At 35.2% G+C, this 13,063-nt stretch overlaps 3 protein-coding genes across 5 annotated transcripts in view; all 3 read left to right on the top strand.

The window, feature by feature from the left end:
• The window catches only part of LOC127836522 (DNA replication licensing factor mcm7-A-like), a 194,240-nt gene that overhangs the window by 63,488 nt on the left and 117,689 nt on the right, over window positions 1-13,063 (top strand). The gene's annotated exons all lie outside the window — the stretch shown is intronic.
• Window positions 1-13,063, top strand: part of LOC127836524 (uncharacterized) — a 149,573-nt gene that overhangs the window by 98,310 nt on the left and 38,200 nt on the right. The gene's annotated exons all lie outside the window — the stretch shown is intronic.
• On the top strand, window positions 4,468-12,756 carry LOC127835470 (uncharacterized). Its single transcript, XM_052361917.1, has 8 exons — window positions 4,468-4,519; window positions 6,705-6,825; window positions 6,983-7,073; window positions 7,951-8,120; window positions 9,322-9,454; window positions 10,163-10,384; window positions 11,180-11,302; window positions 12,520-12,756. The coding sequence occupies exons 1-7, from the start codon at window positions 4,468-4,470 to the stop codon at window positions 11,252-11,254; spliced, it is 864 nt and encodes a 287-aa protein (XP_052217877.1). The 3' UTR covers window positions 11,255-11,302; window positions 12,520-12,756.

The raw sequence follows: 13,063 nt of genomic DNA, 5'->3' as shown, positions 1-13,063 counted from the left end.
AAACTGTAGTGTGCCCCCTTAGAAATCCTCGACACACCGAAGTGGGTATACGCCTATAGAAAACGCGATTTTCCGGATGATTTTGAAAGAAATATTTTCATTCCCTATCACACTAGTTAAAGGGCTTTGTGTCATTTATTCATTAAGCAATAATACGCTCGCTGACGCTTTCGCGGGTACCGATATTCCACAATGAACTTCATGTGATGGTGATGTTAGAAGTAAATGACACTTCTTAAATGGTATTCACCGATGTTATTAATGAAACTATCAACAAAACACTGTTTCACTTGTATCTGACACGAACTTGTGCTTTATAACTGATATTCCGGTAAGCAATACACGCTTTTAGACGCCGAGCGGGTACCGAAATCCAACAAGTTATTACATATAAAGGGGACATTAATAATATTAAACATTGCTAACAGGATATTTATCAATAATAAGTATTGAAAGTGCACAGTAGCAATCCGTTTCGTCATTTTCGGAAATAAATTAACGTTCTACAAATGGGATTTCGGTCAGGATACATAATGATGATGCCAATAACTGACACCCGCGTATGTACCGACATTCAACAAGTTACCACGTGCCCTATTGGTATCAGTAATAAATAACACTTCCACGATCGCATTTATCATTGATTTTTACAACGACGGTGTTAGTTTAAGCTACTGCCCAATTTCTAAAAAAGTAATAAAATGTTGATAATTTATCATAGCATAAGCAATAAATTGTGTCATTTGATAATATGAAAATTAAAGTTAGAAAGTTTGGTATGGTGTTAAAATGTAGTGAATAGAAATCATTCATAATATGTATTCTTCACCGACATGTATTATCTACGGAAGAGGCGGATCGGGCTCTATAATCCAAACCCGTATTTCGGCTCTTGAGCCCAAGGCAGTGGGCCGACTGTTAACGTCCGGACCAGCTCTGCAGTGTGTTATTGTCTCATTATTATAAACACGTTGTTTTAGTCTTCCTTTTACATGCCAATCCCCGAGTTTTAGTATGTTCATCACATCATCAACACGTCTGCAAACATATAATCAACAACCCCTCAAACAAGCATAGTTTGTGAAGCTTCCGACTGGTGCCCGTAATTCGTTCCTAAATTCCATTGAAATAGTGATTAATTATGCTTATAGCGAACAAACAAATCTACCACCTATTTTCACATTTGATTACCATTCCTCTTGTTTGTCGAGTTATTAAATGCGTCTGATTTTTGTGTTATGACCGCATAGCTGTGCGTGTTGCCTGGTTTGCGAAATTATACATAGGCACTTACTTTAAGGGACCTTTTCACAGATTTTGGCATGTATTTTAGTTTGTCATTAAATGCTTTATATTTATAGATGTAAACATTGGAAACATTCTTAAAAGCTCAAGTAAAAAACACAAGAATAAAATTGAAGAAAGAAAAAAGTAACACTCAACTGGGCTCGAACCATTGACCCCTGAAGTAATAGTCTATCGCTGAAACCACTCCGCAATCCTCGCTTATACTAGGAGTGATGTATTTTATAAAATAAAATATAACGACAACAACAGAACTCGCCAAATTATTCAATCGTTTCGCTTTGCAACGCTTTATAATGTTCAAGTTTGTAAATCGTCAAAAGATGCATATAATGGATATTTTGGAGCATGGTAAATGTTAAGTATTACTGTTTCCTCACAAATATCATAGCTATAGCGAACATTTGCGAATCTGAAACAAATTTTTATATATAATTTTGTAAATTACCCAAAACATGAAAAGGCCTCTTTAAATAAGGTTGACTATTGCTTTGGATTTCAAGTCCTGTTTGAACATGTTTCGTATGTAGCACCGATCAGATCTGTCCTTCCCTTTGTCTATATCAAACAAACACGTGGTGGTTTTCGCGAATCATAGAAAACAATAACCATGGGACACCCGCTGATGATGTTTTTTATATGTTAGAGGCAAAATTATCAATTGTTTAGTGTAATGGTGAAGGAATTGCTGATTGAATGAGCGAACGTGCAGAACTAAAACGCATTTTATAAATATCTTTTCATAAATCAGTCCGTAATAATAACAATTTAAACATATAAATTCCGCCAGCACCGGTCAGTCTGTGGACAGTGTGGGCAAAACGCCAGAATGGAAAATCGAACGCAGTAGATGATGTTTTGTTGTAGAATGAACTGTACATAATTTAAATGACAAAACGTAAAGGCACTGTTCTTATGTTCACTAAATCTTTCGTTTAAGTATGAAATATAGTGGAATTATGAAAGTTCTTCTTCCTTTTTTTTAAATCTTTCACTATCTGTTAAAATCGTTACACGGAACAATGATTTGTTAATGGTCGTCTTGAAATACTATTATTTAATGACTTGGGTACAAACAACGCGGATTTATTTTATGCACTGATAGTAGTCTCATTTAAAATATAATATATTTCAAAGGAGTTAAATGGGTTAGCTTGATTGCTATTTCGATATGTTTAAAATATCTTCCACATTCCGTAGTAAGGCAACCTGCACTTGTAAAGTCACGAGTTCGTGTACTTGGTAAATCTGTGCGATCAGACATTCCGAAGTTAATTATCCCCATTACCTAGATGTACCCATGCTAAATTGTTCCGAAAATTGCAATGATTAATGTTGTTTACAAGAGTTAAACATATAATTTACACGAGGAATTTTTATTGCGGCATTGACATTTCGAAATTTGTGTTTGTCGCACAATACTTGCGGCAGACATACTGCATTTTTAGAGGACGCATCATCGATATTTTCATATTTGGTATGTTTGGAGAATTCGACAGAAGTACTTTATTCGGGCAAAATGCGAAATATGTCCCTTTTTAATTTTCCCGTCCGCTTTTGTTTACTTTCGCTGGCGGCACTATAGTTTTGTCTTTCTCAGTCGGTTAATTACTATGTAATGCACGGATTCTTCGGGTTTGTAAGATTTTGCAAAAGAAGCGTCAGTAATGGCAATTTAATTTTCAATATTTATTACTAGGGAACCGAGTCTTGTATGTCCGATGTACATCAATAGACACCTGTATTGGACACGCGTCGCTCTCATTTTAATAATTAAACACGATTGTTTATTCTTAGTTTCGGTATAGGGGACAAGGAACGGAATAGTGTTTATTTGGCCTCACGAAATAATTTCGTCTATACATTATATCAGTGATGGTAGTCAATGTGTCGGTGCAAAGCTGCGAGAAACCTCGTTTTTAAATAACCGTCGTAAGTACCCTACCTTATTATATTTTGTTATGTTTATTTGAATTAAATATATATGTGTCAATGATTTTACTGGTTAAAATATACTTAAGTTGTCATCTAACTTTGTCAGTTAATTGTCAACATTAATACGACGATTCCTCTGTTCCCAGCACTTCATCGCGATGCCTTTGATTTATCGATAAACCAAATGTAACTGAACAGATAACATACATTCTCTGTACGGAAGCCAACATATTTCATTATAGTCTCGTTAAATTATTGTTAAAAATATTTTGCAGAGAAATACGATTATACAGTTACTATGTCACGGGAAATAAAATCAGATTTGCTGTTATCCTGCTTGGTGCCCAAAGTTTACAAATCATGCTGGGGGCCAGTGCAAGATTTACAATGGCTAGTATCTCAATTAAATACAGCTAATTTCAACGTGTGTATATCGATGTGAAGAATCTATAAAGTTCTACAATCGTTAAACATTTTACAAATTCAGAAGTATGTGTGCGAAGAATTGCTAGTTTTGTGGGACTTGTTATATCTATGGGTATAGTTCTCAGAATTGTCCCGCAAATTATGACAAGGTGTTTAAGCACAGACAAACTTAAGGTCAAACTCGTTTTGGAAAGAACATTTACACAGTTTAAATGTTAGATCACTGGCAGTCAGTCATGGCTGTACTAGAATTTTTGATTGTGACGCTAGAAGCACTAGTTTAGAAGTGCATGAGTTTGAAGTGCCCAGCGGTTTAGTGCATGACACGTGGTCGCAATTGAAAACGGCAAAATCCTCCACATGGGGAGAATTGTGCTGTTTTACAGAAAACTGTTACCGCTTGAGCATGTATTGGTTAATCATAGAGTTAAGTGTTTACTGATTACAAAGGTGTTAGCTGCATTTTTGCTCATGGCTCCATCGAGCCTGAATTACAAGATTAGGCAATTACAATATTTAGGTATTATTTACTAAGACTTAATCAGTCTTGATGGGGAAATGTAGAGGTCGATTTCTTTGCCTCTAAACAGAAAGCCAATTTACAACCTTTTATTCTAGATTTTGGTTTTAAGAGACTGAAGTCGTAGATGCTTTTAATTACACATGGGAGCAACGTTTTGGTTTATTTGTACCACCTATACTATTAATACCTATGGTATTATTAAACATGCAATATTGTGGGGAAAAAGTCGTTTTGATTGTTCCAGAAATCGTCTTAATTTTGGCCTATGATTTGGACGAATGACGGACAAGTCGTTTGTACTAGACTGGATGGCTTTACCTACGGAAAATTGTTAGTACATACATTATAATAATGGTTATGGGAAGTTTTGGTGTTGAAGATCTTAGATTCCGTATGTTATCCCTTTTAATATCATTTGTGACCCCTGTAATTTCAACTAGTTGCTTTATCTTTTGTAAATGTATTGTGTACAGTAACACGCTGTGTCAAATTAGAGCTATTACATATTTATTTATTTCAGAGATACGGAGGTAAAGTTGATGTCTTGCCAGACGTCTCGGCGAAGAAGGTATCATCGCTGCCCGAGTTGCTTAAGGTCACCAAAGCGGAAAACACGTTCCTTAGTTTCAAAAGAGGCTTCAATCGTTGGCGTCGTTGCGGGTATGTTAATGGGCTTTTAAGCGGAAATGCCTTGCCCACCAAGCCTTTTCACGTTGCTCTATATATTTAGCGTTAATAATACAAACAGCTTACAGTGCAAGTCCGATAATAAATGCGTTTTACAAACTTACTATTTATTTAATATAATCATGAATTATTATATTATGCTTCACCAACTAATTCACGACTTGATATTCATGGGTTAGATGCTTCAAAACGGCGTTTAGAGATACCCGTGAATTAGAAAGAACCAATGACTGTTGATTTACTGAAATAAATGTACACACATATGCACGTTGAAAAGGATGTTATGAACAAAGAGTTATTTGCATATGCCTTTTATCATAGGCCGGGTTTTAAAGAAGTGCAGAGGTACTTAAGTTGAGAAGGAGTGGTGTTTGTATTAACAGTAGTTACTTAAGTGTATTAATTGAATCTAGCAACACAGATAAGTTCCGTGAAAGAGCTCGGAGGCTTATTGCTAAAACAGGCACACAGTTGCGCCCAGAAGTGAATTTAGAGAGAAGTACCTGACTTAGACATGTTTTTCTTCGGAATCTGAATATTGTCTGTTTTTGTCGGTTAATTGCAACCAAAGTTAGGCATAAGCTCAGACAAGAAAACAAGTATTTGTCCAATAATAAATTAAGGGAATTATTTTTGATTGCATTTAATCCGTATGTTCGATACATTAGCTAGTATTGCGTTCATTGTTTGAAGAGCTCGTGGCGTCACTGTTTCGGCGAAAAATGGCATTCCTGACATTGTCTTTAAACGTGACGGTAGATGGTTGAGTGAAACAGCTAAATACGGATATGTTAAAAGCTCTGTTAATGACAGGTAAAGGGTTTCATTGTCACTTTGGATTATATCCATGAATGTATTCTTTAATAAACCAATCAATATGTTATACTACACTTACAAGCCCGTTCTTTAAGTTCAGTTGGCTATATCAACGGCTTACCAAACAAAAATATGTTAAATTGCTTTATCAGAAGCGTAGTTGGGAAGGGACATATTATTTTCGTTGTTTGACCACGGTGTATTAGACGAAAATTATTTACTCGTGCACAAGTAAATATGTTCAGTCATTCAGCCTTGGGATTGACCGACTGATATACATGTTAATTTGATATTTTTTAAAATAGTAAGTGTATCATTATCACTGTTGTTTAAATGTATACTCGACTTGTTTATTGTCATGGAGCGAATAAATATTTGAAATGTTGGATTTTGTTTTGAACAGCAGGTCATGCTTTATCTCAAATAGAGTTTGCATCCAAAACATTCAATATATAATAAGTCGTTTGATTTATCCCACGGCAGAATACGGTCTCCGGAAGAGAAGATAGGCTTGGCTGCCTTTATAGTTGCTTACGAGCGGAACTCGTGTAGGCATACAGTATGTCAGGTGATTTAGTTGAGTACGAAGGACATTCTTGTGTTCACATTAATAATGTGTCGTTTCAGCACCACAATTTTTGGCTAACAGAGTTAGCTCAAATTCAAACACCTGTCCACTACAAGATATGAAAAATGGCCTGCTATACGTCGAGTTATCATGAGCAAACAATACTTAAAAAAAGGATTTCCTTACGTGAATAGATCACTCTTTTTATTGACAAAATAATGTATGAGGCATTTCAAATAAATAACAACTTCGTTCAAATAAATATACTGAATCTGCACAGCCTGTCCGAGGACAGCAACAAGCAATGTTATGTAAATAGGGTCAGTTGAACAGCGACACAGAATTAATCTTTCCTAGTGTCGTTGTTTTCAATAGGATTTTCAGGTTCCCAATTTAATTTTTAGTTATGAACTTTAAATCAGTCCTTTACATGTTTAACTACAGTTGTTTACGAGGTGACGAAACATCACTACGTGGACAGGCACGAGCGCACGTGCTGCCAGAACCACACGTGCGGAATCGTATTCGGACTGACTCCCCTCCGGCGGCCGCATCATTGTCACAGGTACTGGTGTGTGAATATGGAAGCAGAAGAGACAAAGCTCTGTTTAAACGGGAAACATTTAACTTTTTTTTTAATTGATTCATAAACTTTTACATGTGTTATTATGAGCGTTATACTGTGCTACTACATTAAACATTTGTGCTATACTTTCATACAGATGCGGCGAGGTGTTTTGTCAGAACTGCCTATGCTACTCCCGGAAGTTGGACGCATCAGCACAACCGGATGTTAACGGCACGTCCTGCAAGGTATCTTAACTATATTTGTTCACGTGATAAAGCGTTGTTCATCGGCCAGTAAACGATGACTTGGAGTTCTTGCGAGAAGGAGATAAGAAACGAGGGCTTTGGTCGCAATTGTTTAAAAGCATCGCATAGGAACGACCATAGCCATGATAGCTGTTTATTAGCCGATACACAAATCAACTGCAAACATATTTTCAATTAATTAGATAATTAGACATTAGATTATTAGATAACCTTACATACCTTATGAAGATTTTGCAATTAATATGAGATCTATTATTAAATTTACTTTGATAAGGTCATGGCTACTTATTGCGTTTTAAATATGTTAATATGTTATTTTTAGCGATTAGTTTCTTCTTATTCAATATAAAGTTTAGATAGTATCATGATCTTGCTGACTAGACATTTTTGTTCACAGAGATCTTACTGGCAACGAACAATGTTCTAATAAAAGCGCTTCGTCATAACAAGCATTGTGCAGACGATCTTTCCAAATGTTCTTATTTGATTACTTACGGTTTTATTTGTTTGTTTTGCATTCCATCAACATTTTTGTAAATTACAAATCTTTCCAAATATGGTATGATTGTACTTATGACGTTTATAGTGACTGTTTACAGAAAATGGGAAGTTACCGACGCGAAATTGGCATAATCGGTCGAAAAAGTTGTTCGCAAACATGATTGCAAACATTTTCAAATAATTTTTCAAGAACGCATGACATTATGTTTTCTGTATCGTATAATCGCCGGGTGATGAAAAGAAAGCAGCCAGTCCAGGACTCGAACGCGAGACCTCTCCTTATTAATGCAAGTGCTCTACCGAGTTAGCTTTTGTTTGGTATCATGAAATCCTTTTTTATTATTGAAATTTTTAGGTGTGCTACACGTGCTTCTCTGAAAGGCCCGACAATCAGTGCAGTGTAACCAGATCACATACTGAATTTTTCTCGAGCATGCTCTGTAAGTCACGCAAGGAGCGTCGTAACACCGAGTGCGACATTGTCCTCGAGCATAATCACGGAGAAAAGAGATTCTGGCAAGACCAGTAAGTGTATGAAGTCCTTTTATTTCTCTCAAATTCGTATGTTGTTCGCATAGATTTACGTCATTATAATCTGATAACTTTAGTTCTATAATTGTGATCGATTGCTTGGTATCGTTCATTTGTGCCATATTTAATGACCAACTGTCTTTTTCATTGAAACAACACATATCAGACGTAAATTAAACTTGTCGTTACATATTTAAGAAGACGGAGTCATGCGTCTAATTATTTATCTTACGACAAATTTCAGTTACGAAATAATGATGAAATTTAAGACACACTCAAAGGCATCAAACGGACCGACATATGGTGTATATTGTCGTTTCTTTGTGTTATTTCAAAGTCGTGTTATATCCCTGTTTAAGCACTCGTATTATTCAGTATGATAATTTGCTAAACAGCTAAAACCGATTAACGAACTCAAAAGGCGAGGTTTACAACGGTCAAACAAAGAAAACTGTTAATTAATTATACTTTAAAGCAAATAAATTGCGTAATGATTTAATATGAAATATGTTAGGATGTTTGCTGCAATCATGCGATACAAGATTTAAGTGTTTTGTACAACATTATACGTATGAAAGGGACGAGTGTATGTCCTTATTTACAATGAAAACCAGTATATTATAGACTGGTACCATGTCATTTCTTCTGTCGCATTTAGTTGGAGACGAGTGTGCACTTCTGTCGAGCATGTCGCAAGAAACTTGACCGCGTCAAGCAACGTAAATGCCGAGTCTGCGGGCTGGCACTTTGCAAGGCGTGTGCGCACAAAAGTAGCATTGAAACGTGACGTTAGTGTTTTTTCCTGCTTTAATAGTCACAGTTAGTTACAATTTATATTCGAACAGATTATCCTAAAAAAAAGAAGCGAAAAAATAGGGTGGGCGTTACGGAGAAATAAATTATCTTTACCGTATTTTAAAAGTAAACATTATTTTGATAACGAAAATAATAAGGCGTTTGTAATGCTTATATAAAGTCACCTAATTTAAAATGTTTCTGTTCTTGGCGTTTGAATTACTGCTATTATATATGTGGATCGCCAACAGTAGTTAAAGATCGCCTAGATATAAATGTGCATACGAGCCGAAAATAAATACTATAGAGATTCTATGTTTTAACCCCCTTTGAAGACACTTTTTTAATTTTTACTTTGGAGTTGGCTGCGCATTTTCCTTAAGTTTAGACATTTGAAAAGGTCCCTTGAACGAAATGTAAACTACACGCATATTGAAACATATGAACACTTTCTCTACACAGAGTTGCTGGTATATTATGAGGACAGTAGATCATTCGACAAAGCAAGGGTGGCCATTATTCGTGTGCTAGGGGTACGTGAAGTGTTATATTTAAATACGTGTGCATGTTTTTAATAAAGCCTCATAATTATAATTGTGTTCTAGATTTTATACACGTTAAAATATAACATAGTGAATGACATTTCATTCCAGTGATATGATATTATTTGGTGATTTTTTTCTCGGCACTTTATTAGAGGTATTGTGTACGTAACTATATAACATCAAATTACTTATCCCCTAAACGTTCTCTGAAAATTCGTTATATTTCAAATAATACCTTAGACAGGCGTCTACAACTCATGTATATGAAACGCTTTTCAATAATACCGGCTTGAGCTTTCAAGATTTTATTTATTGCAATAATTCTCCGTAGTTACCTTTCTAGTATTCTAGTATGTACTAGTTCTGTATTTAGCCTGCTAGAATTTATGTTTACGAACGTCTTTTGTAATCAGTAGTTAGCCTCTTCTAGAATTTATACATTCGAACGTCTTTTGCAAAAATGCTTGAGCCGTAGTTACTAAGAACCGTAGTTAATCTTCTTGAGTTTATGTATACGAACTTCTTTTACAGTTACACCGGAGTTAGCCATATTCTTTTCAGGTTACACTTCTTTTAAATGAGTTCTCCATGATATTCTCTCGTGTTATTTTTTACCCTAATAAGACCCTAAAGTTATATTTGTGGCTTGTTTCAAGATACGGAAGACGCTTTTACCAGTTTTGCAAACGTTTATAGGCCCCGGAGAAAGAACCAAAGCATTCCGTTTTCTTGCGGATCTGTGCCCAGTGCAAGGGGGAGCTAACTAGGCGACAGTTGCGGAACCAGGAGAGGTTCACGTGGAAGAAAGAATTGCAGCGAAAAGAGAGCGCGGCATTCGAATCGGTCTTGCACTTCGACGACCACTTCCGGGATCTCACGGCCCGAATCAATGTGGCATTCGATGGCGTAACTAATGATGTATTTATACAAGCTTATATCAAATGCATATTAACTGTAATGGGACGTGCGCTTGTCATAGTTTGTGCAAATAACCAAATGTGTTGTGGTATAAAATGCACGAGAGAACAGTGTAAACGTATTGTTAGTATTGTATTACTTAGTAATATAACCCAGGACGTGCGCACTATTCCAATTTAAATATTTTAGCCAAACAAATAGTCTGTTTTGTCCAACCAATTAAGGAAGGTGCATCTGCAAAACTTTTTTTCGTTAATGTTTTCTTACATTCACAAGCTATTTTTCACTTTAGTACTGATGTTTAATTCCCGAAATATTAAAAATTTCTTTGTAATGTATCGTTTGTTATATTTAAAAAAATAATAAATGAATACTGACGTATTTTAGTGTGATAGAATTATTACTTAATAAAACTGATATGATAAACCTGAAATTATTTAATTTATGTTGTTCAAGATACAATATTGTTTTCCTGTAGACCTATTTCCGTGTTAGATCCTTTCAGATAAAGAATTGTCATGTTTTGTAATTGTTATTAAAAATAATTCACCTTCACATATAATTGATAAAGCAGAATAAACTAAACCAAATTAGCAATTATCACGAACCTTTAATTTCTAAGTGTCCACTCACCAGTTATATATCAGCGCTGAACTGTGTCTATTAACTGACTGTAACCCAATTTCCACGCAGAGTTGTCCTTCCTTGTTTTCACATACAATTTGATCCAGCTTTGCTGGTTCCCGTCAAATCTCAGCCCGGAGGTTGACTAACCATTAAGTCGTTTATTTCCAGGATCAGGTTCGAGAGAATTCAGAGGCGTTCTTGAGCCTTTACAAGGAGATGCGCAAGTTATTCGAGGCGCAGTAAGATGAATTATCTTCAAAACGAATAGAGTTTGTGGAGAACTATTTGAAGGTTCGTAGATGCTTGTTTTCCTGTTTGGGGATACCAAACACATACCAAGCAATGGACGAAAAGTAAAGCTCTCTGACCGAACTAAACGGATTTATTTATGCTGTAATTTTGTCCATGTAGAATTTAAGGTAGAAATGTTTAACATTAATATGTTCTATAGTAAAATATAAAGAAATACTCAGTAATTTAAGTTTACAATGAACATATAAGTTTGAAAAAAGGTAATAAAAATGAAACATATACAAAAACCTACATAAGACGTTTATAAAAATACATACTATATATGCTCCACTGTAGAGTAAATTATTCACGTGGGCTGACTAGTTATCATGACACGCTGCTTGTTTTAATATTCGTATGGTGTAATTTGATACTTTTCGCTTTTTACTGCGCTTTTCATTAAAAATTAAAATAAAATCATACTATGCAAGTGTTGAATAGATAGTACATGTATATTTATTTGATTGGCGCGGAAACGTGACACCAGACTAAACTCGTGGTTTAGTTTTTAATACAACAAACATGAAACTCCAGAAACTCAATCAGGAGAACAGATCTTATTTTACCCACTGCTGTTACAACCGAACAACTTTAATAAATAACCAATGACCAAAAGTGGTAGCACCACATTGGGATGGTAAATTACAAGGATTGAGATTAAACGGGTTTACATGCTAGCCGAACTTCATACCTTCCCCATAAGGAATCATTAACCAAACACACGTCAAAAAAAATCTCAATTAAAAGTACCTACGCAGACGGTAAATGCAAACATCAAATGAATCGAATACCATTGACATACTTCTAGTGCCCGAGTTTAGTAATTATCGGAATCCATTAAACGGATTAGAAGGTTTTAGACATATTATTATACAAAGAAATATAATCACGTTTGCGATGTATCTACAGCACATTTTCAAGCAATCTAGGGTTAAAAAAGATCGAAAACATTTAACATCCAAAAGAAAAGAATAATAACTCCATTGCCTACAGCCTCTGAAGACTGTAAAGTGATACGTTTCCATTGCATCCACACAGCAATTTTGAAGTATTTTATGTAACACACGACCAAAGTCCGGATATCAAAATATCAAAAAATAGCTTAACTGCTTACCGCCTCTGAGGCATAACTTAAACTGCTAAAGATCAACAAATATTTTATCAGACGTTTCTATCACTCTCTTAATGTTTGATATTTTGCGGAGACTCAATTTCAGGCCAGACTGGACTTTTATAATAAGACGAAGATGAGACTCGGAGGCATGAATCTCAGAAACGAATCATCTGGCATCGAAGTCGGCGTCCGTTGAAATGGCATTGGTTTGGTCACCATGGTTCTATGAATACACAATTCCATGACTTTTAATTTGATTGTTATGCTGGATTCCGACGATTGGCTCCTGTGTTGATGTGTTTCCATTTAATTTGATTATAAATACTATAAGTCTGAATAATTGACCGGTATGCTTTTGCGTATCAGTTGTTCTTTTGATGATATCCATTTGAGCCAGTATTTAATCATACCGCTACATTGATATCTGTCTGATATAACGTTGCAAGATATATATTTTTTTATTTCAGTTCAACAGGGAGTTGTTATATCAGTCGGTGTTTGGAGGTAGATAATAACTCGAAATGAACTATAAAGTTATCATGTTTATTAAAATAAAATTAGATTTAACAAAACAAACAATTTGATACATAGACGTAATATATTTTAGACACAAAAAGCAACGAAAACAGCAAAATACTAATTTAACA

Source organism: Dreissena polymorpha, chromosome 6, assembly GCF_020536995.1.
Source record: "Dreissena polymorpha isolate Duluth1 chromosome 6, UMN_Dpol_1.0, whole genome shotgun sequence".
NCBI lineage: Eukaryota > Metazoa > Mollusca > Bivalvia > Myida > Dreissenidae > Dreissena > Dreissena polymorpha.
This window is presented reverse-complemented; position numbering and strand designations above follow the sequence as displayed.

What these genes read in the sequence shown, in the direction of transcription:
- LOC127835470 (XM_052361917.1), top strand. Translation starts at nt 4,468, where the DNA reads ATGACGGACAAGTCGTTTGTACTAGACTGGATGGCTTTACCTACGGAA. An exon ending in TTAACGGCACGTCCTGCAAG is followed by an intron (nt 7,074 to 7,950) that starts GTATCTTAACTA and finishes TGAAATTTTTAG; the next exon opens with GTGTGCTACACGTGCTTCTC. An exon ending in TCGATGGCGTAACTAATGAT is followed by an intron (nt 10,385 to 11,179) that starts GTATTTATACAA and finishes GTTTATTTCCAG; the next exon opens with GATCAGGTTCGAGAGAATTC.